This window comes from Morchella sextelata (assembly GCF_020137385.1).
Source record: "Morchella sextelata strain SCLS chromosome Unknown scls_26, whole genome shotgun sequence".
Classification (NCBI taxonomy): Eukaryota; Fungi; Ascomycota; class Pezizomycetes; order Pezizales; family Morchellaceae; genus Morchella; species Morchella sextelata.
Window position 1 is genome coordinate 818303 of NW_025408641.1, and position 26913 is coordinate 845215.

The 26913-nt window shown below is 49.5% G+C and overlaps 9 protein-coding genes across 9 annotated transcripts; 4 read left to right on the plus strand and 5 right to left on the minus strand.

Annotated features, from left to right (window-relative positions):
- Positions 1 to 2065: 2065 nt before the first annotated feature.
- Positions 2066 to 4045, minus strand: H6S33_008489 (uncharacterized protein; the record flags this gene model as incomplete). The annotated part of the gene is made up of 1 exon (XM_044839843.1): positions 2066 to 4045. One exon carries the CDS (start codon positions 4043 to 4045, stop codon positions 2066 to 2068), a length of 1980 nt encoding a protein of 659 aa, XP_044688034.1.
- Positions 4046 to 4528: 483 nt separating this feature from the next.
- Positions 4529 to 7093, minus strand: H6S33_008490 (uncharacterized protein; the record flags this gene model as incomplete). The annotated part of the gene is made up of 5 exons (XM_044839844.1): positions 4529 to 4550; positions 4608 to 4903; positions 4955 to 5610; positions 5675 to 6312; positions 6387 to 7093. The coding sequence occupies 5 exons, from the start codon at positions 7091 to 7093 to the stop codon at positions 4529 to 4531; spliced, it is 2319 nt and encodes a 772-aa protein (XP_044688035.1).
- A 1049-nt stretch (positions 7094 to 8142) lies between these two features.
- On the plus strand, positions 8143 to 8573 carry H6S33_008491 (uncharacterized protein; the record flags this gene model as incomplete). The annotated part of the gene is made up of 2 exons (XM_044839845.1): positions 8143 to 8251; positions 8314 to 8573. 2 exons carry the CDS (start codon positions 8143 to 8145, stop codon positions 8571 to 8573), a joined length of 369 nt encoding a protein of 122 aa, XP_044688036.1.
- Positions 8574 to 10108: 1535 nt separating this feature from the next.
- H6S33_008492 (uncharacterized protein) lies at positions 10109 to 11802 on the minus strand (the record flags this gene model as incomplete). Its single annotated transcript, XM_044839846.1, has 3 exons — positions 10109 to 10338; positions 10392 to 11064; positions 11152 to 11802. The coding sequence occupies 3 exons, from the start codon at positions 11800 to 11802 to the stop codon at positions 10109 to 10111; spliced, it is 1554 nt and encodes a 517-aa protein (XP_044688037.1).
- A 2333-nt stretch (positions 11803 to 14135) lies between these two features.
- H6S33_008493 (uncharacterized protein) lies at positions 14136 to 16279 on the plus strand (the record flags this gene model as incomplete). The annotated part of the gene is made up of 4 exons (XM_044839847.1): positions 14136 to 14330; positions 14399 to 14599; positions 14656 to 15949; positions 16005 to 16279. The coding sequence occupies 4 exons, from the start codon at positions 14136 to 14138 to the stop codon at positions 16277 to 16279; spliced, it is 1965 nt and encodes a 654-aa protein (XP_044688038.1).
- A 1040-nt stretch (positions 16280 to 17319) lies between these two features.
- Positions 17320 to 17980, minus strand: H6S33_008494 (uncharacterized protein; the record flags this gene model as incomplete). The annotated part of the gene is made up of 3 exons (XM_044839848.1): positions 17320 to 17648; positions 17746 to 17805; positions 17863 to 17980. 3 exons carry the CDS (start codon positions 17978 to 17980, stop codon positions 17320 to 17322), a joined length of 507 nt encoding a protein of 168 aa, XP_044688039.1.
- Positions 17981 to 18568: 588 nt separating this feature from the next.
- H6S33_008495 (uncharacterized protein) lies at positions 18569 to 19077 on the plus strand (the record flags this gene model as incomplete). The annotated part of the gene is made up of 3 exons (XM_044839849.1): positions 18569 to 18592; positions 18670 to 18701; positions 18786 to 19077. The coding sequence occupies 3 exons, from the start codon at positions 18569 to 18571 to the stop codon at positions 19075 to 19077; spliced, it is 348 nt and encodes a 115-aa protein (XP_044688040.1).
- A 645-nt stretch (positions 19078 to 19722) lies between these two features.
- H6S33_008496 (uncharacterized protein) lies at positions 19723 to 20846 on the minus strand (the record flags this gene model as incomplete). The annotated part of the gene is made up of 2 exons (XM_044839850.1): positions 19723 to 20444; positions 20507 to 20846. 2 exons carry the CDS (start codon positions 20844 to 20846, stop codon positions 19723 to 19725), a joined length of 1062 nt encoding a protein of 353 aa, XP_044688041.1.
- Positions 20847 to 21755: 909 nt separating this feature from the next.
- Positions 21756 to 23357, plus strand: H6S33_008497 (uncharacterized protein; the record flags this gene model as incomplete). The annotated part of the gene is made up of 2 exons (XM_044839851.1): positions 21756 to 23249; positions 23328 to 23357. 2 exons carry the CDS (start codon positions 21756 to 21758, stop codon positions 23355 to 23357), a joined length of 1524 nt encoding a protein of 507 aa, XP_044688042.1.
- Positions 23358 to 26913: the final 3556 nt, after the last annotated feature.

A 26913-nucleotide genomic window follows, 5' to 3' on the forward strand; every position in this document is an offset into this window, starting at 1 on the left:
TCTAGTGGTTCTCTACACGACTCGCCTGCTGGACACAGAGAGGTTGTGCCTGGTCTTCGACTGCAGAAGGTCCATGGTTCAATCCAGGGGTGGGAGTAGTAGATTTCGGTCCGGCGAAATCTGCAGTACTTTTTGTTCTTTTCTTTCATGAAAGAAAAGAAAAGGAATGAGGTGAGAGCTGCACAGATAATCATAATTTAGTGTGGTCCACGAGGTAAGATTATGGTCGCCTCGAGCTCCTCGAGGTTTAGATACCCATCGACGGCCATGTAGCTATGTCCTTTACCAACTTTCTCCCACGTGCACCACCACCAACCCATGTTACGGGCTTTTGTTCTTCCATTATCCCAAGGAGGCCCCCAAGGAGGCCCCCAGACAGGACCATACCTGTCTACACCCCGCCAAGTGCCCAAATACAAAACACCACGGTCAATACTTAATATATCTCTCGATCTCGCTATCTAGTGCGCCGGGCGTGTGAGCTCCTACGCACCTATGGCGGGCGGTTACTCCTCCGTCACTGTTGGTTTCTGGGGAGTATTTGTAGGTTAGTGAATATAGGAACTGACCGTAGCCAAGCAAGTAAGGATATCACTTGTGTCCTATGTAGTGAAGACACTTCCATATTTTTGGGGCGCTGTATGTTGGCTTTTATTTTGAGTTGCTTCGAGGACGTCATTCTGCTCTATTGGGAGCAAAATGCCATGATCATACATCCTGGCGCTCCCCACCGTCGCGGGTGTGTGTGGAGATCCTGTAGAGATGGGTCAGCTAGAGCTGCTAGACCTGTATATCTACCCGCTCTCCAAAGTCAAAGTGACACCCACTCTTAATAATACTAGTCAACACAGACCTCTCTGTGGGGTTATTTCAATCCAAGACTAGAGTATTTGCTGAGCTCCTAGACGCTGGTGGTATTTGTGGTATGGAGATGTACATATGTACTTACCTGACCTTTTATTCTCTCTGGTTCCTGATTGGGATTTGGGCAAAAGCTTCTTTTCGGCGGACTTCACTTTGGGTTTTTGCCTGCATGTTCTCGTTCAGGATTAGGATTGGAAACAATATAAAATCTGACAAGTATATTGAGCCAGCTTGGGGGGGAAAGCGGATCAGGCCTGTAAATGCGTTCGCAGATATTTTTGCTCCTAGTGTCATTGTTAGCAGTTTGACGGGCTTAGCGGCCCATATCAAGATACAATTCTTCCCAGTGGCTTAATGGCCATTTCTTTTGTTTACTCAACAGTTCTATATTGGCTGTAGCTGTGTCTAGTTATATGACTACGAGGAAGAGTCATAATATCTAGCAGTGACTATGGAAGACAGATAGTTTAGCGGTTCGCACAGGGGCTTGAAGAAGTCGGTTATGCATGCTCTGTTTAGAGACATCTCTGGTCAGTACGAAGTTTGATTAGTTTCAAATACTGGATCATGGAATAGCGTACAAAAATTGGTCCTCAACACCACCGAGTGATAATCTATGATCGTAAAACTTGGTACCGAATAGAAAAAGTGTTTCGCTCTGTACCATTAGGTACAAAAACATAATCTAAGAATGAGTGAAATACTCTACTATAATCATTTTATTGGCGCACTAGGTAGCGGTAACTATGCGAGTGATATCAGATGATCTAAAAAGTCGCAGTGCAATCTACGGGGCGTGCCATCTAGGGATCTAGGTAATAACGGTGCAATGCATTTAAAGAGCCTCGACTAGGATCAATATAAATACGTTGTAAATATATTTACGGGTTGATCGCCGTGTACAGAATCGACCAAGCATCATGGGAGTGGGGCGTCCCTCTATGACAATAAGCCGAACACACCGGGCCGGGCAAGATTAGGCCAGCTTATACATGCCAGTGAATACTGCCATGGAATTTATAAAATAAATTTATCGATTAAGTTATCTGTTCTTTCCTATCTCTTCATGTAGTGAAATCACTACATGCCTCAAAAAAAAAAGATCAGAAACAGCACCAATCCGAAGCAAATCTCTCGAGACACGTTCTCTAACGAGTTATGGAGTAAATATATTCACGTGCAACCACTTCCCAATCATGACTTATCGATTTGTCATTTTCATCTGTTGACAAAATGGAATAGCACCACCTATTGATGGACCTGTAAACCTTCTGTTCTCATTTCCCCCTTGCTCTTCCTGTGATTCCCCTTTGGGCAAGGGAGTAGACATATGTCGCCGACCCCTATAGTTTTGACGTTTTGACTGCAAAATAGTCATTTCAGCAAGGGGTCCAGATGCAGGGCGAGGTAAATGTTCCTTCAATTCGGATACCACAGAGTTCTGATCACCAACACTTGACTCATCCTGTGATGCATTATTATCGTCGGGGCAGGGGATCTCAGGATAAATGGGTTCCTTTGGAACGTCTTCCTGATTTACCAAAAGCCCGGGAATTTCACGAGGAACAAACGGTGAGGCTGAGGCCTTTAGACGACTTTCAACCTTTGTCCCACTCTTTTCCAAACCCCCATTCTCTTTATCATGCTCTGGATGCAACTCACTCTGGGAATCCATTTTCTCCTCAAGGCGTGGTTCTTTACGAGGCACCTCCTTCTTCTTGATGAGTTCCTTTAATATCTCGATATTAGACCAATAGTGTCCTTCAATCTCCATCGACGATGCATTATCGAGAATCTTCCGTATCAAATCCTCACTAGCGAACTTCGAGAAGCCTTTACTCATTCGTAGGTCCTTTAATCTGTTAATGGTGAAGGCTATAGAGTTACTAAGGTCCTCTAAAATGACCTCGGTTGCATGCCCCATGAGCGGATTTATTAGATTATTGTCCCACTTATCCGCACTTTTTGTCAGTGAGGTGTATTGCCTTAGCTTCCAAAGCCTTATGAACAGTTCAAGAGCTTCCTCCCCTCTTATAAACCTGTTTTCTTCTTCTCTATCCTCGTCCTCATCCTCGTCTCTAACAGTAGAACTCTTTATCCTTTCAATCAAAAGGGGAAGCACACTCGATTTGGAAATTAACGACCTCTTCCATAGGCTCGGAATATTTCGTAGCTGGGAAAACCAAGAAATCCCTTTATTGAACATCCATTCATCCGTCACATCGCTATCATAAACTGCCTGGAGAATGTATGGAATTATTTCAGCACATCCGTTTCCGGTACACTGAAATTGATGTGCCAGTCTATAGGTTTGAAAGTGAGCCCAGTCCTCCAGTTGAGTGACAAGAAAAAAGTTTGCAGCAATAGAAATCTGCAGGAATAAATTCTCAACGCCCTCAGCTGGAAGTAGTCCTTTTTTGTAGAACTCGCTGCAGCGGGATTCTTTGTCCACTTCAGGTTCTGTGATATAATCCTGGAGGTTTGCATCAATCCCAAAAATAGCTGAAGGTATCCCGCAATACACATGCATCGCTATGGACCAAAGGGAGAAATCCGTAAAAATAGCCCTTGATAATTTTGAACAGTGTGGCGTTGGATCTTTGAACCTCAAACCAGCACGAGTTTTGATTTGATAGTACTCGACTCTGATATCCAGTAAAAACCGGTGAACTTTTATTGAAAACCTCGGCCATCCATTGGTTTCTTCGCCGTCAAGATCCCCCAAACTGATCTCAAAGTCTGGTAACATCGACTCAGGTAGTGTTGATTTCATGCTTCTGGTGCTGGCTTCCATACGCTCATCCTTATTTTTCAAACGCACATCATCACTGCCCATCGCTTTCCAAAGTAATTCCAGGGATTCTATAGTGTAGCTTCTCTGTAGAAACCTTTCGACAAAAGGCCGATTTTTTTCAGGCACAGATATTATCGTCACTTCCTTGCCTCGGTCGTTTATTGCTTTGCCAATAACGTTCCCGAATTCAGTCGGCAGCTTGTTCCCAGATGCAACGTAGAAGAGTGGAGAGTGGACCCAGACACTGTCGTGGCCGTGCAGGACGAAAACCACATCACCGTCATCGCAGGCCATTTTTCGAAGCTTGGCCAAGTCATTGAGAAGGTCTTCTTGAAGATCATAGCGAAAAACAGATTGTGCAGGGAGGGATAGTGGGGAGACTCGCATGACGAGGTTCTTTGGGTTGGTTGAACGATTCTAGGTTTGGGGAGCTGGTTTTGATGGTGACGGTCATGAGTGGGGAGCTTAGAGTTTCTATATTCGATTGATGTCAAGCTTTATCCGAATAACGACCAACTATCTCTCCAGTCTCTAAAGCCACGAAACATGCGAGTCGAGGAGTCATCGCCCAGGCAACCATTATTCCCCGCATCAAAATACTGGACATAATGGGCTTGTAAAGCTCTGCGGTGCGTATGCGTACGTAAGCACACAGCTTTATTCGCCATCTATTGTACCAATATGTACGTGTAATTTACATTTGATTTACATGAGAGGAAGAAGAAGAAGAGATGAATGCAGGTATAAAACTCTCAGTATCTAAAAATAAAATTGATCATGCGCAGCACCAAACCCTCGGAAGCAAGACATAAAACCCAACCAGACCCCCAATCCCAAACCCAGATTAAAAATATATTAAAAAAGCGGTTTCTACAACGGCGGTAACGGGTTTCTAAAGAGGAAAAATCAGTTCAACGAGCCCAAAACTTAAAGACTTAGAGCTACATACCTGCAGATTGGACATTGCAGCCGGAACCTCATCCACCCCTCCAAACAATTCGAATGAAATACGTGTTTGCAAGGTGTGACCATGTATCCTCTCCTCCCAAGTAACCCAACACCACCGCTTCTGCCTGCCTCGTTTTCACTGGAAATTGTGGGCACTTCAACTGATTGCATGCAAATAGCACAATCGAAGATTCTTGCCCCAGGTACAGTGGATGGCGATGTAGGAACCTGGGGATCTGCAGCTTCTAGGTCGTCAAGGGGGAGGATCGGGTGGTAATCGTAGGCCGGTGGGAGAAGCTAAGATTATTGTTAGTAGCGAAAGTTTGGAGAGACTGATGAATGACTTACGTTTGTTGGTATCAAAAATCTAGGTCCAAACATCTCCTGGCTCACTAAAGCACAGACTTGAAACCAGACCCAACCTATGATCAGGGCTGCCGTCTTCAAATTTGGCTCTATATAAAAGATATTGTCTTTCCAGCAATAAATATATAGCACTGGCAATACCCTACAAAAGCTCATCCCAGCCACAAACTCCCAGGTGAAGGCTTTCCGACATCCGCGCATGACATTTCGATAGACCTGTGGTATCCAGAAGCTGTTTGCCAAGACTACAGCGCTATTCATAAAGATATTTCTGAAGAAAGGTGGCCAAGATGTTGCGTGAAGGGATAGAAAGATGGATCCCAAGAGAATAAAGTAGAAGCGAGAGTACAACATTCCGAGGTCTTGTCTTCCGTCATCATCGGAATCATTGGTATCTTGGTTTGGGGGAAGAACAACAGGAGTTTGTGGTGCAGCAGTTACAGGGGCTGGAAGCCCACTAGCAGAGAGATTTATTGGGACAGGGACTGGCGCTGTATTTGTTGCTGGAGCAGCTGGTGTGTTTGCGCGCCGTTCGGGCCGTTGGACGCGGTATATTGTCATTAGAAAGCGCATACCAAAGAGAGAAACCAGCAAAAAAGAGAAAAATGCCGCTGAAACCAACGGCAGAAAACATGAATCTGGAATAATTTATTAATCCTGCTTCGACACTAATGTCGCCAGATTGGAAACGACCTAACATACCCACAAAGATAGAAACCGCTAAAAATGCTATAGTCAAGTAGCCATCTACCACACTCATCATAGCCATAGTCCAAAAGCTAACTCTGCTAACCGTACTTGGTGTATTACTCTCGTTCATTTGTCTGATCAATAACCAGATCTGCACAATCATTACAGACGCAGCACACAATGCGAAATTGGATGCCTTATCATAATATTTCTCAACCTTCAATCCCTCTGATCCCTTTGTGCTAAGAACGAACCCACATGTAGGGGAATAGATGATAGAGGAAAGGATTATTGGGGGTGCAGGTGGGACAGGTGCACCAGTAGGACGACGTAGTTCCTGCTCAATCTCGTGAATGGTGTCTAGCGTCATGGGTTGTTGCGATTGCAACGGATTTGGCCCAAATGGAAAGAATGACATAAGGGGAGTTGAAAATGCCGGGGCATCTATTGGATGGAATTGAATATACACAATATATTCGCAACGTGGATCAGAGACCTGGTCGGAGCCTGATTGCCAGGGAGAGTTGGAGTGTGATGAATCCTCTTGCTTTTGTATTGCTGTTGAGATTGACGAGAGTAGAAGAGTTTTGGAAAGATTATATGATTCTTCTGTAAGAGTAAAGTGGGGAAGCGCGAATATTCCTGAAAATCTGCTCAGTGGAATAGTTAACAAAGTGCCCCCAGTAAGGACGAGAAAGCCGCAAATTTGACCAGTGTAACTAACCTCTCGGAAGAAGTAGTCAAAACCATCTCTCCAGAGTCCGTAAAATGCACGCCATATAAGGTAATTTCTTTCGAATCGCCACCCTCTTCGTTCTTAATCATCATAGTCATTCCGACTTCCTGAACTTTCCCAGGCTCCTTTTCCTCGATATTAAAAGTAATCTTCCCACTATCGGCAGTGACATTCTTTTGATACGTTATGTTTGACTGTGGTATTAGGAGTCCCGGAAGCTTCACGCGGCTCCATTCTCCGTGTAAGGTTCCTGACACGTTCCGATACAGTGGTAATGGCCCATTCAATATAGGGGCACGCTTGTTGTTTTTATTTTCCTGAGCATTATTATCCGATTTCGGTGCTTCGCCTAACAGTTCCTTCTCTATTCCATTATTTGTCCCTTGGCTCCCAACATTTCTGGCTGGGACCTCTGAACTATGATCACCCCTGAAGTAATCCGCCATCACATCTTCCCTCATCTTCCGCACCTGCCCTCTGACTAGATCTGACGGGAACACCGACTCATTCTCAGTATTGATGCCAGTTAAGTTTCCCGGCTGCCTAAACGTCGAGTTTCGTAGTGTTTCGAGCTCTAGTTTCTCCCTCTCGATAATGTGGTCGATCTCATGTCGCTGCGTGGGTGAGTTGCCATCGGGGGCGAGCAGGATTATGATTATGAGTATCAAGAAGACTCCAAGGCGGGATTGCTCCATAAAGTTGTAGGAGCCCAGGGGGTTTGACTGTTCGTAATCTCAATTAAGGTCCTGGTTAGCTGTCAGGACTTCTGTAGTCTGGAATTACTTTATGGAGTTAGACAGCCGACGTCGCACAAGGCTTATTCAGCCTCAAAGCTCTAAAGCTAGGTGCATGTGGGTACATGTAGGTACGAGATCGTCAATAACATCATCAACTTGAGCTATCTACGCTATAATCTAGCCATTACCACAGATGGATGGTTACATGTGATTGTTACATAGGAGTTAAAGTATGTCAGGTTTGATTATGAATAAACCGCTAGGTTTATAACTTTGAAGCGAGGAACTGGTTGAAATTAGGGTTAGGTGATTTAATGCACCAAGAACATAGGGCTCGGTACCTGGCCGAGCTTTGTATTAGTTTCAATCCGATATTGTGTCTGTGTCCCTCTGAGCTCTGTTGACTGGATTCGGGAGTTCTAGGTGTTTCTCGCTCATATTTTCAGCCTCAGAAAGCTCAATTTGGTTGCCTACAATTATTACGTCTAAATTTAGATTGGTTCTCCCCGCCGTTTAAAGCATTATCTGCTAGTCTAAGACTCAAGATCTAATAAGAAGCCTATAGAGGATAGTTTCATCTGATTTTTGGCGCTAAATTCCTTCGGGAAAGCAAAAATCCAGATCCTCGAGAAAATCGTATCAGGCAATTAGGTTACCGATTACTCATGTCCAATCCTTTTTGGAGGGGGGAATTTCCACCACTAAGGTTGCAGTTTCGCAGGTCCTCTGTCCCTCTCCTCCTCCTCCTCCTCATTCTTCTCCTCTTGATCCAAGCCCCACCGCCATTTCTTAATTTCCTCAATCACACGATACTGGCGTGTGACGCGGTGCTGCATCCTCTTCAAACGTCAAAACGATAGAATGGGAATGCAAATCTACCGCCTGGAGATTGCATTGATAACTGAGGATCGCAGCCTCAAGCACCCTCCGACTAACCTGAGTTATATGTAGAACCTCTCCACCATCTGCATCCCACAATTTCTTGTAGAAACAATAATACTATTACAATGCTCTCCCGGCTTGGGGAAGGAGCTCTAGAAAAGCTACAGACAACAAAGAACATCGCAAAACAGTGTCTAAACCGAGCCCTAGGCTACGCGGACAAAGATACAGAAGGTAAAAGAAGTAAATAACTATCCGAGTATATGTAGGAACCCTTCCCGACTGACGGCTAGCAGAGAAAGACCCAAAGAAAGCTCCCGACAAGGCTGCAAAAGAGAAAGTGGAGCAGTCGATGATCTTCAAGCGCGACGCTGCCTACGAGGAAGAGCTCGAAACAGTCGAGGACGAAGATGACGAGGACTTGGTCCTTATAACGCATCAGCCATGCAGGGTCGAAATCGAGAAGAAGCCAGCATCACAACCAAATAGGAAGCAGGAGAAGTTTCGGAACTTGGAACTTGGAGAGGAGAGGTTTGAGGAGGTTTCGTTGGAGTAAATTGTGCTGCCCAGAAAGTGCTTCATGACTTCTCTCCCTTGGTGGTGGGAGCCGGTTAACTAGCTTTGCAGTGGATACTCTCTTTCGGCTCTGGTATGCTGATATCACCAAACCTCTTGAGAGATCCAGTATAGCTCATAGACTCTCGTTCTGAACAGGGCATCCTCCGCACAACTAGTCGGGATATTTGGACACCCGAACCTATTGCGAGGCATGGTGCATGGTGACGGTGGACAGTATCTTTATTGCTCAGGAATTGTGGGAGAGATTGCCGACATTTCATTCTCCCTCTAGCACTCTTTAATTCCCATTTCTTTCCATTTCTTTCCACTCTTTCAAGTCTCCCTTCCTCTCTCTTCTTTATTTCTACTTCAGGCTTGAGCCTGCAGATAATTTCAATTTTTAATTTCAATTTCAATTTCAGCTTCGAATCGCTTATAATCCTATTAACATTATCTTCGTTGATTTTTCGTCTTTTATAACTCCTGGCGATTTCCCTAGGTCCAGCTCCCTGCATTTTGCTCAAGGCGTTTAATCCATGTTCTTCCAGGCGCATGAATTTCTACACCTAGTTTCTAGATTCCCATTTATAGAGATACATAGGGCAGAGAAATGTAGACGGCGTAGTCACGAGGTTCAAGCCATCTCTTATGTATTTTCTCTTTCACCCTGTAGTTACACTGTGCCCATCTTACAAGGGCCGGGAGGGAGCACACTGCGTGTTCTTCTCTTTTTTGATCAATCCTATAGATGATAAAACACGAGTCACTCTTCAAAAGCGTTAGTGATATGGTAATGACCACTTCCGTCCCCGATAGAGAAGAGCATTCCAAAATCATAATGAATTCTGGGAAGATGAGCTGTCCAAGAAACACTTCTAAAAAATAAATCTTCGTCTGCTTTTCCGCCGTACCTGTGATAAGCCCAATCCAGGCTTTCATCCCAGACGCCGGCCATATATGTCATAACTTAACACAATCTCTGTTCTCTATTGGGCTACTAGGAACGATGGGTAGTACCGGCGAAGAATATCGATGACTATACTATCGCTGTGACTGTGCTTTTCTCTCTCTTCTTTACCTAGCAGTTATGTCGTAACATTTCCTATTCTCCTAGCTCACTACGTAGTCCATTTCACAGAAGCACAGGACCGGGTAATCATGTACTATCACTCGTTCACTACATAACACACTCCACCACGATCATTGACTCTCCTCTTATCTTTATCAATCCGTTAATTCATCAATTGGAACTTTATTATTCAAAGCAAAACTAACACTAAAATACGTGGGCAGCTTTATAGGTAAGCAAATAGCTATTACGCCCCCCTCCATGTACATTCTTTCTACTCTACACCCCACCCCACCAGATCTTCGAAGAGAGAAAGAAAAATATTGATGAAAAACAAAGAGAAGAAAGTCCTAAGTAGGAAAACTTTTAAAAAATCCCGTTGATAAGAGCAATGCTAATAGAAAAAATTGAGCAAGAAAAAAAAAAAGAAATGAAACATGTGCATACCCAGCAAGCACTATTACCTACGCCGCCGACCCTGCAGCAGCCGCCGCCATACTGCTCCTGAGCACGCTCGCCACGCTCTTCGGTGCCACGCATCCATGCTCGCAGACGACCGCCTTGATACACTCGCTCGGCGTGACATCGTACCTAAAGCTCTCAATCCTCATATTATCGATATCCTTCCAGCCCTGCAGGGGGCCCATCTCGCGGGCCTTTGTGTCGCTCATGTTAACGAGCAGCTCGGGGTCGCCTTTGCAAGTTAGCCATCAGTACCCATCAGATACTTTTCTGAGGGGGAAATACCAAGCTCATTGGACACGATCCCGTCGAGATTGATCTTGTCACTAAACTTTATGCTTTCACAGCAGACAACGACGGGGATGCCAACTTCCCGTGCGGTAGTAGCGACAATTGCGGTACCGCTACGAGAGTAGAGGGCTCCATCAGCCATGATAGCGTGGGCACCGAGGAGCACGCGCGTGGCAGAGGAGATGCTGTGTTCGAGGCCATAGAGATGGACGTATTCACAGCGGATTCCGGCCTCGGCAAGACCTTGAAGGAGGTTCTTTCCTTCGAGGAGCGGCCGGTTGTCAACAACGATGACGCTGAAGATCCTGCCTTGGCGGTGGGCTTCGAGGAGGGCTCGCTCGACGACCTGGGATTTGCCGTAGGTGAGGAGGGTGTCACCGGTGCGGATGTACTTGTCGACGGTGGTCTTAACGATCATGTCATCGGCTACTGTGAGCTTCTCTCGGATGAAGTTTTCAATACGTTCTACGAGATGCTTCTTAGATGCCTCCTGAGTCTGGTCAGGAGGGAGAGTGGAGATTTCCTGCTTCAGCCAGCGGATGGTGTTACCCATTGCCGTGGACATGGGGCGTGCCGATAGGAGGTAAGCAATCTGATGAGAGAGATAGTGTCCTGGGAGGTGACGCGAGAGTGAAGATGCGGGGGGTGTCTCGTAGTCTTGGATTACCTATGGGGGGGTGGTTAGTACGTTGATTAGTGGGGCGAGTGATTTGTTATGATTCTGGTTAGAGTTAGAGGCCGAGGGGATTCATACACGTTTCATAGCTAACAGAAACCCAATACATCTCGCAGTACTCCCTGAAAGCACATATTGGTTGATCTGCATGCCTAATGTCAGGATCGCAGGGTGCACATCCACATGGGCATGCCCCAACCCGAACACAGGCCCCTTCTTCTTCTCATTCTGCTCCACTGACAGGTCCTTGAGCAATCCGACGAGCCCTCGGTCCTTTGCCGGTTCGACAATTACCTCTACCTCCTTCGCTACCGTCTTGACTGGTTGGTTTCCGCTGCCACCGCTTGTAACATAGATGGTCTTTACGATGCCACCGCTGCTGGTCACTGGCTGCTGCACTGTGACTTTAGCACCACCTTTAGTGCCTGCTGAGGCTTCTTTAGGTTTATGACCGCCCTGGGCGGGGGGTGGTGCACCACTGGTGCCTTTAGTTTCCGCACGGCGGACGGCCTTTTCGGCCTTCTTCTTTTCTTTGAGTTCCTTAGGGGTCAGCTCCCTTCCACCATCTCCTGCTGCTGCTGTCGGAGCAGCAGTTTTCTGATCCTTTATAGGCTTAGGGGCCTTAGGCTCCTTAGCTGGTTTAGGAGCAGCCTTGGGAGTAGCCTTGGGAGCTGGCGGGGCCGCTGGGGATGTCGCTGCGGATCCTGAGGGGGTTGTTGGGTCTACCATCTGGACGTGAGGTTAAGGGTGTTAAGTTTAAAAGCGAGGTTATATTATAAGTGTGTTTGTAGTAGGTGTGGGTGATGTAGTGGATGCACTGGTATTGCTACTACCAAGATCTGTGTATTAGGTGTTGTTTTTTTGGAGGTGAGTTCTTTAGTGGTGGTAATGGTGGTGGTGGGGTATTTCCTTCCTTGGTGGTGGGGTGAGTAAGACCGCAGCAAGTGCCATTCTATGGAGTCACTTGCCCAGACAGGTCTAGCCCAGGAACCCCTTGTGTAGCCGGGTAACTGTCTGGGTCTGTATGCATGAGTGATAACCCTAACCTTGTCTGACGACGACACAAAAGCACTGACTGGGATCCAGGACCTGATTGGGGCTAGTAGGGGAGATCTTTCAGAAAGGAATTTGAGAGCAGGGTAAACAATTCCTCCATTCTGTCGCCGGCCGCGGCTCGAGTGCAATTGATTGAAATCTTGAAATGGTTTTCTGGTGCAATAGAGTCTTTTTGCCAGCGACCGCAAGAGTCGTTGCTCAACCACAAGTGGAGATATTTAATAGAGAATAGATAGTAGAGTTAAATAGAATATAAAGAAAGCGATTTTGAGACTACCATCTAGTATGCCCTCCATTGGCTTTGAGACACACCTCAACCCTTAATGGCAATTTATCTGGCTTTGATTGAAACAATGCCTCCCACTCCTCTTGTGCAGTGATAAAAGGTTCATCATCACAATGAGGTCTTCTCTGTCTATAACTTCATCGCCTTTTTAGTGCACTCTTGAGCATTTCCCATGAATTCTTTATGGCGTTGAAATCTAATGATCCAGTAGGCCAATCCCCCTCCTGGCTGGACAGTTTGTATCTTTATTTATCTGTACAGTATTTCAGCCCATTTTATGGAGAATAACAACAGCTTACCACTTGTCATATCTTGAAACTTTTGCAGAGTTCGTGGTGGAGTGGTTATGGTTTGACTCACCGTCAAAAAACGGCGGGAACTTGTTGCATGCGACTGTACATGCAGGATGCGTATCATATATCACTTTTCGAATACCGTGCTTAAGAATACGCCGTCAAATATTTAGAATACCAATCCCTAGAATTTTCCTTTGAGAGTATTCCTCATACCATGCAGGCCAAGGTCCCCTCAATGCATGCACCAAAGTCTTGGGTATTTCGATTTAGTGGTGGTCGTTGGCTAAAAGACTCTAATGGCGGACTTCAGTTAATTCTAAGATCATGGTGTCCCATCTGAATGAAAATTAGGCATTTCCGTTTTTCTTCATGTAAAACCTTCTTTATTTGGTATTTATTGTCTACTGCGATTTATTTTCTTTATTCTGCATGGCTTATATTGTGTTTTTATTATAGGTATAGGGGTGGATCATAAAGATGGCCCAGGGACACATTGCGTATAACCCCACCATTGAAACAAACTCGTTTTGACACTTTTATGTAAGTACTTATGCTTGTAAATGCGAGGTCCCCCCGTAGACCTGGTTTTTATTGACCAATAAATGCGCATTCCATTGAGCTCACCGGGTTCGCCATTGACCCGGAAAGCACTGAAACTTGTTGTGAAGACACTAGAGCAGAGTAGGTAAATAAACTGCCTCACTTGAATCAATGCCGCGATAGCCTGGCATCGTCTAAATCATAACCCAATTTTCTTGTGTCTCTTATCTAAGGTTTTATGGACATATATACCCGGACACCTCATAATCTGAAACATACATAATAACCAGCACTCTACGTGCAGGCCACAGCAGCAGTAGACAGATTTACAGACAGACAGCTAGACAGACAGGCCGGCCATGACCGATCCCTTGGTGACGGCTTGATACTCAAAGGAGCCACCGAGACACTGTAACCGTGATGCCCGCTGATTGGCTGCACGTTTGCTTCTTTTTTGCGTTGTGCCAAAATCCAATCCAACCAAATGGACCCCCAGCCAGCCCACAGGTCCGAGCTCAGCAGCAGAATCCCCTTTTCTCAAATCCCATCCTCTTTCTCTTTTCTACCTACTCTATCTCACCTCTCCCCTGAACCTGTCCTCCTTCTGCTACCTCTCCACTCATGCCTTGACAGAAGAAGGGCGCTGGCAGGTATCGTCGCTGTGCGGTTTTTCTCCTTCGGTTCTCTTACAGAAACCTACCCTCGCTTTCTTACTTGATTATTATTTATTTACTGCTGCTATTATTTTTTTCTCTTTCGCACTTTTTTAGGAGGCTCCCTACCAGTGCACCCACCTACCTATCTCGGCCTCTCTCACTAAGGAATAAATACACACAGGCAGAATTGCTCCCCCCCCCCTCCACTCGTGTAACCACAGGGGAGAAATGATGATGATGGAGCAACGCGAGGGCTCGCGACAACGCGCATTCATAGTGCTGGGGGTGTTTGGCGCAATAATCCTCCTGACGAATCTGGCGCTCATCACCGGAACCGACTTTAGCATAAGGATCGAGAAGCTACATGTCCCCGAGGTACTGGGCGGACAGCCTAGCTATGAGAATGAGAATTTGCAGAGCGACGTATGTAGCCGGGAGAGCCTAATTGTGAGAAACGACGGTAGCTGATGGTGGTGCTCAATGATCGATAGCTCTTCAAGATTACGCCGTTGGATGACTTGGATTTTGATAAGTCCTCCGAGACGGTCGATAGACACCCGATTGTAGGCCTCATGCGTGAGGCGGCCGAGAGGTTCCGCGCGTACGAGTCGTCGAGGTCAACGAGCTTTGCGGAGGCTGTAAAGACGTACAGAGAGAGATATGGGCGGCACCCACCCCCGGGATTCGATAAAGTATTATCTACTCTAAGCTCTCTCTCCCGGAAACCTGAAAGCTGACACCAGAGTAGTGGTACAAGTTTGCGCGCGACCGCGGAATATACCACCTCGACGACTTCGACCAGATCAACGACGACCTGCGCCCCTTCTGGTCTATCCCCCCCGCCGAGCTCCGCCTCCTCGTCCACGGTATGCTCGCCGAAGAGTCGGGCCCCAGCGGCATTGCCGGCCTCGCAATCAAGGAAGGGAAGACTAGGATTCTCACTAGCAAGGATAACTGGCGCGCTGAGACTATGAGGGATATGCTCGACGTCTTTGCTCATGAGCTGCCCGACATGGAGATCGCGATGAACCGACTAGATCAGCCGCGAGTTATTGTGGAGTGGGAGACGCTCCAGGCGCATCTTAAGAAGGAGGAGGAGACCCGAAGCATGCCCGAGAATCCGAAGAATGCGTTTACGCCCAGGAATTTGGTGTTCAAGGAGACGCTGCCGGTCGCGGACTGGTTCAAGGCCCCCGGGAAGCCGTATATGGACCTTGTGAAACCGGCTTGCCCGCCAGACTCATATGCACGCTCAGAGACTATATCCCCCGAGCAAGCAGAGGCAAAGTATAAGCTCCCACACACCGGCGGGATTGTGTCGAACTTCAACACGTCGAGCGACCTGTGCACTGTCGGACCGGCGATCAGTCAGCTTCACGGCTTCATGTTCTCGGCGTCGTCCGTCATGGCCACAAAGAAGCTCGTCCCCGTCTTTGGCGAGTGCAAGGTCAATGTCAACAACGATATCCTCTTCCCCGCAAACATGTACTACCGCAAAGACGAGCGCTACCAGTACTCGGACAAAAAGGACGTCGCCTGGGAGGACAAGGCCACAATGATGTTCTGGCGCGGCATCACCTCCGGCGGAGTCCAGGTCAAAGATTCCTGGCGCCGCCTCCACCGTCACCGTCTCGTCCTCATGACGAATGCTACGCAGCTCGAGGACACCCAGGAGACGTACGATATCATGCGGTGGGCGTCGGACACGGAGAAGAACTACACGGAGGTCCGCGGCGCTTTCCACCCCAGTGAGTTTGCTGAGAAGCACACGGACGTGGGGTTCCCGGATATGAAGTGGTGCGTGCCAGACGATAACTGCGGCTGGCTGAAGCAGTACTTGTCGCCCGTCAGCCAGACGACGATGACGGACCAGTTTACGTATAAGTACCTGGTTGACGTTGACGGACACTCGTTCTCGGGAAGGTGGCATGCGTTCTTGAAGAGTAGGAGTATGGGCATCAAGTCCACCATCTTCCGTGAATGGCATGATAGCCGCCTCTTTGCGTGGTTGCATTTCGCGCCGATGGATAACCGCTTTGATGGTATGCCCCCCTACTTTCCCTCCTACAGGTGAATCATGGCTAATCACTCGCACAGACCTCTACACCCTGTTGACATACTTCATGGGCCTCGGAACACCCGCAGACCGCAACTCGACCAGCGCACTGTACGTCCCCGGCCACGACTTTGAGGGCAAGAAGCTGGCGAACCAAGCCCGCGACTGGGCCGCCACGGTCCTCCGCAAGCAGGACATAGAAATCTACATGTACCGCCTCATGCTCGAGTATGGGCGGCTGCTGGACGACGACAGAGACGTGATTGGGTATGGCGGCGACGGGAATGAGATCGATGAGGGCCGGTGGACGGTGTAGCTTTGGGATGGGATGTGAATGGTGGGATTGTAATGGCGTTGGGTGTCCTTTTTGTGTTTTTGGGTGCGTAGGTGGGGGCGGGGGCAATGCGGAAGGTGGGGGTGGGATGGTGGGATTAATGGGTTATTTGCGGTGGTGGGAGCGCACTATAGGGGTGTGCTGTATGGGTGTGCTGTATGGGTGTGTATGGGTGTGTAGGAGGGGGTTTTGAGATGAATGGTGGATAGTAGCCCGAGGAACGGATGTAATCTGGACGGGGGAAATGACTGTATTAGTATAATCCAAATGTTCTGATGGTTATGAATATATATGCATCTAATCTTGATGGTGGTTTTGTAGTGTTGGTAGCTTGCGTATAGTAGTGGTTTTTGGTGACTTAGTAGAGTTGTTTCGTGACCAGGTAGATGGCTGACTTAACAGCAGCAGTGGTGGTTGAGCGGGGAAGATGATTAGCTAGTGGGGGAAGGTGTAGAGGTGTAAAGACATAGAGATGTGAAGGTGGTGGGTCCATCAGAGTGCTGGATATCTGCCTGATCTCAGGTGGGTAAATAGTGCGGCGTAAATAACCCCAACCCTGACTTATTCGTGAGTGATATTGTGTGCATGGTAGTTATGGTAGCAATGGCTGCCTGGAATACGAGTGTAGATCCTAAGATGTGGTGTATCACGGCATCACGGGGGCCCGGGGGCCCGGGGGGGCAGGGGTGGCAGGGGTGGGGGTCAATGATTGTTATGTGCCTTTTTGGGGTGGAATAGAATTGTCTGGGGATTTGGTTTGGAGATGGCAATTGAGCTTAGGAGTTCGTATTCACTCATGGTAATGCTTTTGGAGGTTATGTGTTCCTGTGGAGTACCTGCTGGGCTGCTGTATTGTATTACTATTCACAGCCATCTATCACCTCAACTCCAGAAAATCACAGCGAACACAACAAACCAGCCAGCTAGCCAGCTACCCATCTCTATAAACCCCCTTTTTTTCATTTTTCCGCCCCCGGTCCCCCATACACACAAAAGAAGAAACAGACAGAAGAAAAAGCTACCTAATGCTCCTCCCCCTTGACGAACGCCTCATACTCCTCCCTCCCCAGCAGCGCCTCGAACTCGGCCTCCTGGCCCTCGCCAACCTGCACCTTGGCAATCCACCCCTCCGCCTCGGGGCTGCGGTTGATTAGAGCAGGCTTCGCCTTCAGCGCCGTGTTGGCCTCCACGACCGCGCCGCTGACGGGCGACATGATGTCGGAGGCGCTCTTGACGCTCTCGACGGCGCCGAAGGCGTCGCCGGCGGTGACCTCGGTGCCGGCCTCGGGGAGCTCAACGAAGACGACGTCGCCGAGGGCGTTGGCGGCGTAGGTTGTGATCCCGATCGTGGCTGGGAGAAAGGGGGGGGGGGGGGGTTAGTGGCTGTGGTGGGGGAGGGAGGGAGGGGGGGGGGGAGGGGGAGGGGGAGGGTGGAAGGGGGGGAGTACCGATGTTGGAGACGGACGGGTCGTGGGATACCCATTCGTGGTCTTTGGTGAACTTTGTGACTGGGGCGGGTTAGCGGGTGTTGAGGAGGATGTTAAATAGTATCTTGGGAGGTGTACCGTAGACCCTGGCGGACCCGGAGAAGGCGCGGGTTGCGCGGGGGGCCTGCGCGGGGAGGGCGGACCGGGTGAGGGCCGAGAAGGCGCGGAGGGAGAGTGTGCGTGCGAGGGAGGCCATTGCGGTGGTGTTTTGCGCGGGGGGGATGAGGGAGGGTATTGGGTATTATTAGGTGGTGGTGCGGAGGGGGTCTAAATGGCGCGAGAGAGGAAGGAAATGCGTGGTTGGGGAGAGGCTGCGGGCGGGCGGGCGGGCGAGCAGAGCTGGGGGAAACAGGAACAGCCGGGTGAGACGTTGGGGCGGGTCACGTGCTAAGCTAAGGAGCGATAAGCGAGGTCAAGCAGGCAAATTGCCAGTGGATGTCGACGACTCGAAGGGTCATTTCTGCTATTTCCTTCCTCGCAAAATAGATACATCAATCCTTCATGATCATGTAGCAGTCAAGAATCGATCTAATTTGCACCATCATTTGGTAAATACAATATCTACATTTCTCGTTCGTTGAGAAGTCTCAAGAACGTCCGTACTCGAGCCGTGACCCCGCGGATCACGTGTGTGGGGGACCTCCCACTATAAACGCCCAAACCGACCCCGGTAAAAGAAAACCATCACGGCGAAGCAAAGAATTTTGAGCCTCACGCGTCAGTCCGCATACCTACCTGCAGCCTCTCCTTCTCCCTTTCTCTATACTATTTCTTTACTGTAAAGATGCTGTACGAATTGATCGCCGTCGTAAGTCCCTCGCCCTAGCTTCTAATTGCATGACGGGTAGAGCACAAACCACTAATACTCTCTTCTGTCTCCTACAGGTCCGCGGCCAATCCCTCCAAGAAGTCAAAGAGTACCATCCCCCCCCTCCCCTCCCCTCCCCTCCCCCCCCCCCTTCTTTCTCCCCGCCTACTAACTCCCCTCCTCCCCCGTATAGCATCGCCAAATCCGCCGGCACGCTCGTCCTGCGCAACGGCGGCGTCGTCCGCGGCTACACCAACTGGGAGCGCCTGCTCCTCCCGAAGAAGACCCACAAGCACCAGAGCACCCACACGCACGGGCAGTACTTTGTGATGCGCTTCGACTCAAACAGCGTCACGCAGAACGAGATCAGGCGCACGCTGAAGATGGATCCGCGGATGGTGAGCTTCTCGGTGGTGAAGCTGGGCACAAAGTTGGAGGAGGTGGCGGGGGTGGGGGGGAGGACGTTTAATCTGAAGCCGTTGTAGGGGGTGCAAGGTGGCCCGCGGGGGGGGGGGGGGGGAAGGGGGAGGGGGAGAGAAGGGAGGGGGGGAGGGTTCTTGGTTTTTTTTTTTTTGCTTTGGAGGGAGTGGGGGGGGGTGGACGCTGTAGATATCACTGGTATGGTATGGCGGTGTGGTATAGAAAATGCCAGATCAAGCCGAAATAATATATCGCACTCCAGTGTTAATTGCATCCAATACCACCCTCGGAAGATTCATTTGGCAGAAATGACCGTCTCAGTATATATATATCAAATCGTAACAATACCACCCAAAATAGTAGTCCCTGTACAGCCAAGTCTCACCTCTGAGACATAAGCCCCCCCCCAAAGGGGAAGCGGTCAATGATCCGTTCACCATGTATTGCTGCTCGCCCACGCACGGGGCCTCACTCGGTGGTTCATGGCTTGCCACTCATGCTTGATTGTGGTTGGAGCGGGTTAGGGGTTTGGGTTATTGGTATTATAGTGTGTAGGCAGGGAGAGGTATGAGGGGAGAGGTCAATGATACGTTGTGTGTTTTTGTTTAGCTACAAAGAAATCACAACCACAGAACTAGAGACAATGACGAAAAATCCGAAGTGAAGATTGCCCTTTTTTTTTATTCCCCCTATCTACACCCCCTCCCTCTCTACGCATCCACAATCTCCCTATTCAGATTAATCTTCTTCAATATCTCCTCCGCCCCCCTCTCCACCAGCCCCCTCGCAACAACCCTCCCCATCTCCTCCGCCTCCTCCTCCCCAGCAACCTCCATCTCGCCCTCAAACTCAACAGCCTCCCCCCCATCCAGACTCACCACAACACTCTTCATCCTCAACACCCCGCCCTCCCACGCCGTCTCAACCCCAATAGGCACCGAACACCCCCCCTCCAACGTCCGCATCAGGCTCCTCTCCGCACGACACGCCAGCGCCGTCCTCTCATCGCGCAGCGGCGCCAGCAGCGCATCCACCTCGTCATCCCCCTCCCGCGCCTCGATCCCCAGCGCGCCCTGCCCCACAGCATGCAGCAACACGGGGCTCTCCAGCGGCGCGGTAATCCGATGCGACAACCCCAGCCTGATCAGCCCGGCGCTCGCGAGGATGAGCGCGGCGTAGGGCGAGTCCGGGTCGTCGAGCTTGGACAGGCGCGTGCCGACGTTGCCGCGCACGTCTTGGAAGGTGAGGTGCGGGTAGCGCCGGGCGAGCTGGGCGCTGCGCCGCACGGAGGAGGTGCCGATTGTGGAGCCGGCGGGGAGGGAGGCGAGGGTGCTGTGGGGGGAGGGGGCTTTCATGACGAGGGCGTCGCGCGGGTCTTCGCGCGGGAGGATGGCGCCGAGGGTGCAGTGGTGGGGGAGCTGGGTGGGCATGTCTGTGCTGCGTTAGCTGCTGTCTGCTGCGTGGAGGCGGGGGAGGGGGAGGGGGAGAGGGGACCTTTGAGGGAATGCACAATCATATCGACCCTCCCGTCCAGCAGGAGCTCTTCGAGCTCGTGCGTCCAGAGCGCTTTCGCGCCGAATGAGTGCAGTGGCTTGGTCTGGTTGTTGTCGCCCGTGGTGGTCATGGACACGATCTCGAAGTCGAGGTGCGGGTGCGCGGCGATGAGCAGGCTGCGCACGAGCTCGGTCTGGATGAGCGCGAGCTTGGACTTGCGGGAGCCGATGCGGATGGTGCGGCGGGGGGTGGGGGCCGGGGCCGGGGCCGCCGTGGAGGAGTCGGGCGTGAGGGTGGACATGAGGGCGTGGTGGGCGCGGAGGAGGAGGTAGGAGGCCATGGCGGGGTGGTGGGGTGGTGGGGTTTTATGTATGTATGTATGTATGTATGTATGTATGGTAGAGAGAGGGCAATTGGTGGGTGGGTTCACGATTGCATGCAGGTGTGTGGTGGAGATGTGAGTGGATGGCGGGTGATCCTGTGTGCTGCTGGAGAGAGGTGAGTACGTGCAGTATACAGTATATCGCCAACCAACCACGCAGACCAGGCAATATACCTCCAGTCAAGCAGACGCGAGAAGAAGAAGTCTCCCGAGTACGTATTCCAGCCAGAAGAGCCCGAGAGGTTGTGCTCTGTTTCGGTCTGTGTCAAACCTCCATCCAATCTCTAGCATGCAATCGTCTTCCGGCAACCCGAAAGTGGAAAAGTCGCCAAGGCCCGTGTCCCCTCCCTCGGCTGCGCTGCCCCGCTCTGAGCTGAGAAAGAAAGAAGAGCCGCAGATTGAAGATTTACTTGCACACATACAGCCAGGCAGGTCAAGTCTCAGCTGTGGCGGAAGAGAAAGAGAGAGAAAGAGAGAGAGAGAGAGAGAGAGAGGGCAGTTCGGTGCAGTGCGGTGCAGTGCAGTGCAGAGAAGAGAAGCGAAGAGAAGAGCTGTGGCGAGTGAGTGATCGTTCAGACATATCTATCGTTCTATCTATGATCTACTCTAGAGCTACTTCAGACATCGTCCTTCTAACCATCTACATAACTGACGTCCTCTCAATCCCTGCTGCGAAAAAAAAAACCAGAACCCTACCAAGACCCAATTACCTCATCAACAACAAATATTAGCAGCAGCAGCAGCAGATCCTAGATATCGATATCTACAATCCAATCTCTCGATATCTACCCCACCACTGCCACCAGACCTCCCCCATCCATCCGCCGCCTGCCCACGGCCCACACATCCACAGAACCCCCCCCAAACATGCTCGCCAGAGCTCTCACCCGCTCCCTGCTGGCGTCAAGGCCGTCAATGGCCGCTGTCCCCCGGAGGTGCCCTGCCATCCTTCCCAGGAACAGCCCACTGCTCCTGAGCACCCTGCAGCAGCAGTCACGAACATATGCCCTCAAGAAACGAAGACCATACACCGGCGGCGACCCGAGCAAGGACGTGGACCCCGCCGACGCCGACCCCATCATCCCCACAGAGGCCAATGCCTCACCACTCTCCCAGGACGAGGCCGCCGCCGCCGCCTCCTCCTCCTCCTCCAGCACCCCAACCTCCGATGCAGCAGACCCAACGGCCAAACAGACCAGCACCGGCGGCGGCGGTGGTAAAGGCGACGAACCCCCCCCCAAGACCAGCACCGGCGGCGGCGGTAAAGGCGACGAACCCTTCCCCAAGCCCTCCTACGTCTCGTCCACGGACCGCAAGCGCGAGCGCCTCGCCCGCCTCGTCTTCGTCTCCTTCCTCGCCGCCCTCGTCGGCGGCGCAATCTACCTCGGCCAGGACCTCAACGAGTTCGAGAAGACCATCTACGACACGGCCGCCGTGCCCAACGGCTGGACGGCCTCCGCGTTCTACGCGCGCCTGAAGGCCCGCCTGCAGAACGTGCTCGACTTCTACAACGAGCCGCCGTTCGAGAAGTTGCTCCCCGACCCGCACCCGGACTACTCGCGCCCGTACACGCTCGTCATTGCGCTCGAGGACCTGTGCGTGCATAGCGCGTGGGACCGCGAGCATGGGTGGCGCATTGCGAAGCGCCCCGGGTTGGACTATTTTTTGGCGTACCTGTTTAATTATTACGAGATTGTGGTGTTTGCGAACCAGCATGACCAGTTTGCGGCCCCCGTCATACAGAAGATGGATCAGTACCCCGGGTACATCATGTACCCGCTGTTCCGCTCGCACACGCGGTACAAGGATGGGAAGTATATCAAGGACCTGAACTACCTGAACCGCGACCTGTCGAAGGTCATCATGCTGGAGACGAACCCGGACGCGTGGGCGATGAACCCGAATAACACAATCAAGATGAAGCCGTGGACGGGCGACGCGGACGATAAGGAGCTGGTCAAGCTGATCCCGTTCTTGGAGTATATTGCGGCGATGGGCATCAGCGATGTGCGCCCGGTCATTGAGGACTTTGGCGAGAAGGACGTGGCGACAGAGTTTGCGAGGAGGGAGGCGCTGGCGAGGGCGGAGCTGAAGAAGAGGGTTGAGAGGGAGAGGGCGCAGAAGAAGGGGTCGCTGGGGGAGGTGCTGATGGGCGCGCTGGGGATGGCGCCGCCGAAGAAGAGGAGGGAGGATGAGGAGAAGACGTTCATGGATTTGGCGAGGGAGAGGGGACAGCAGATGTATGAGGAGACGCAGAAGCATATTGCGGAGCATAAGGATGAGATGATGATGGAGCAGAAGAATATGGAGAGGGAGGCGGCGGAGCAGATGAAGACGAGCTTGAGTAAGATCTTTACAGAGGTGAGTAACCCCCCCCCCCCCCCGGTTTGGAGAGCATTGGCGCTGGGTGAGGACGGTTTTGCTGATGTTTTTTTATAGGGCCTGCCGAAACCTCCGGGACAAGCTTAATCGCGCTTCTAGCCATCATATTCTGAGGGTATTAAATACGTAGTAGTGATATTGAAATAAAAAAAAAAACGGGAGCATCTTGTCCTTCCTTTCCACCTTCTCTCTTCTCTTGGTTGTTCTTTTCGGTCCGGTTCTATTCTTTTCAAACTCCACTCTTATTTTATTTTTTCTTCTTTTCCTTATATATTGGGGATTCACTTTTTTTTTTTTTTTTTTTTGTACATAATTGGTTCTGTACGTGGGGTGGTCATTGCCTTCATCTTTTCGTCAGCTTAAGGGGGTTACACAAAACAAAAAGAGCTGGTTAAATTTGGTACAATGGGCTGGAGGGCTGGAGGCTGTATTGATATGGAAAAAAAAATTGATCTATTTCGTAGAGGGGAAGGCCGGGCTGGGATGGAGGTGCTGGGTTCGTAACGTCGATGGTTTTCAATCACAGGGGAGGGAGGAGCTGCATGTAATCGTGGGTATGGGATGCTTCAAGTACTTGCATGTAATCTACTTGTCCTGTGTGTATTTATTCTCGCCCCCCCATGGTCAGTTCGTACCGGTGATGTACCTGTGTAAGTGAGTTGAATGGGGTAAAGACAATCAAATAAAAGTTGTAAGGTCCTTCATGTTTCGACTCAAATTTAAACCCCCGGCCCGGTGGTAGATGCCTCCCTCCCTCCCTCCGTCGGAATACTATTGTGGGCTATCAGATTGGCTGCAATAACCAAGTTTTTGAAACTACCTGCTTCAATCGAGTTCGTATTGAAGCCTAAGATAACAGAGGCATAATTAAGGAATCACAAAAACGAAATCTCTTGTCTTCTCCCCTGGTGGTTGACGTTGTGGGGGAGGGTCGACGTTGAAGTTGTTAATTTTTTCCTATACACAATAAGCTTCCGGATAATTTTTTGATAACTCGCAATATACCTTCAGCGGAAAACTGGGCCTAAGATGGAAAAAATATCGTTGTAATGTACTGGCCTCTTCACCTCTTGGACTAGTTTTTCTCACCAAATATCCGTCTGCTACACTTGGAGATAGAAGATGGGATGTGTATATATCACAGGTGCATACATGGCAATTAATGAATTATCAATCAATCAATCAGGTGCATACATGGCGAGTATGCTTGTGTATATGTCAATATATCCGGGTCTGAAAGCTGTCTCCCTGTTGTCATTAACTTTTGAACAGGTATTTCCGTCGAGAGATGACACGTACATGGAGTTTTGTCTTTAAAAAAAAGGGCGGTATTGGACCCCGTCTTCTACTCGCCATTCCCATCCGCAATTATGGCAGTTTCTCAATCTTCAAAGCACCACCCGATGGAAGGTAGGTTAAAACATCTATTTGGCTCATGACTCATTCTCTAAATTGTGAATAGGCTCCGAAACGACGACCAAAGTGGACTATCATCAGCTCAGCATTTCGACATATTGCATGGAACGCACTGTTTTGGGCCCGGTACTCCCCCCACCTCCTCCGATGACAAGCAAGCAAGCGAGGAAGGAGTCAAATGAAAGATATCGCTCTCGCCGTCGGACTTCAGACGTGGGGCAGGAAAACAGACGGCACCAAGCTGACGAGAAGTTAACGAAAGCCAGGGCATCGGCGAAGAAGGCTGAACTCAGAAGAGAGAAAGCTAGACAGGCCACAACCAAGAAGGCTATCAAGTTGATGGAGAGGCAGGGTACTTTACTAAGCTTCGGATTCCCTGCAACTAAACCCAGAGCTCAAGTTGTTAAAGATGATACTTAGGGATATCATGATACTATCATTAAGAATATCTTGCAGCTGTGGAGGTGTTGATTAACGTTTTTATCATGGGTGTTTTCGAACGAGATCATGCTCAAATCCAACAAATGAGCGCGCATCTAGCTGAACAACACACATGTATACACTGCTCAATTTAAAATAAATTGCTTTGAATATTCAGCTTCAATTGAGGCACATCACTAGAATGTTTCGGGTTGCGCAGTCTGGTAGCTTGAATTTCAGTCTTTTTAGGTGTTTTGGTAGAGAGATGTTCGAAATATCAAATAATACATGTATGTACTCGACAGGTTTAATCATAGTCAGTACTTGGGGAGGATGAATGGGATTAATGGTGGGGAAGAAGAATGGAAATCTTCTGTCTAGGTCGAACAACCCCGAATACTCATAGTGCAAAACATGGCCAATAATATACTTGTAGGTGCGTGCGTGCATGACTTTTCTCGGGTTCTAAACGCTGGATCAATAGGATTCGTAGTCAATATATACAAAGTTTCTATAATACTAGAGGTTTTTCTACACCTGTGGTTGTTGTGAAGGTTAGCTGCAGTCCTTATCATAGCATCGATCATATATACAATTAATAAAGTAATCAATCAATCAATTATCATAGCATCGGATCATGGGAAATCACTCGATGAATACGTTCAGCCCAAGTTCTTTATCTTCAGTAATAATAGAAAAAGCGGTACATATGTATATACGTATTAGGCTATAATCTAAAGGGAAAAGAGGTGCTATTGATTTTACTAACTTACCTGAGATTGAGCTATAATATTTTCGGTTTGATATCTTGAAATATTCGATAACCCGCTGAATTCACCCGGCTGGTATCATATTCAGACAGCCTGCGTGCATAACCTCTGAAATTTGGATAGAGAAGTTTGAGTGCGCATATGTCTGTATGCATCGGGCTTTCGATAGGGTAGGACTAGAGCGTGGTATCTACGTGTAGCTGGGGTTCTCGTAGCATCTGGGGAGAGCTTCTTCTGGAAGGACCCGGCCCGAGTTTGTAATGTCGACCGGTTCATGTACTTAGTGGCAAACAATTGCGGGCTTGCATTTTTTTTTTTTATCATGCACGTCCAAAGGACCCTTGCAAATCCTTTGCTATTGCCACCTCGTTTGATTGGCCAAAGCTATCTACCGGCAGAATTAGAATCGAATCCATTTACCAGGGCTATGGGGAACTGAAATACATGTACCTATCATCATGGCATGTACTCCAGCTGCCCCATCATTATTGATAGATACCTACGAAACACTTTTTACCTTCAGCGAGATGGAAGCTTCCAGGCGTAGAATTTGGTAATCCAACGCCTTTTCCCACTTGAGAGTCATAAATCCCAACTTTGGGCTGTGTAAGGACAGATATTGAGTTAGGCAACCAATTCGGAAAGTGGGGCAAAGCCACATCTCAGAGCCGCATTGTGGCGGAAGCGCGTTGTAAACAGCGAGAGCTATGAGCATTCTAGAATGACTTAAGGCCCAAGAGCCAGTCTTTATCGCGGATACAAATCAGTGATAGGAATTAAACCAATTTCATGTGCATAAAGCCAGATAGCCAGGTTGAGTTGATGTGGGGGACAGGTTTGTTACATGCTATTCGTCGATGAAGTTCGGCGGGGTTCTTCTTGGCTGGCTGAGGTAACGAAGCTCCCAGTCTAAATCCGCCTCCCTCAACACCTCTCCCAGCACCTCTCTTACTTCTTCAACCTCCCCTCCCCCCCAAACCTTTCTTCTATCCATCATCACATCTACACACCCATCATTCTCTCCTTGTCTTCTTTAT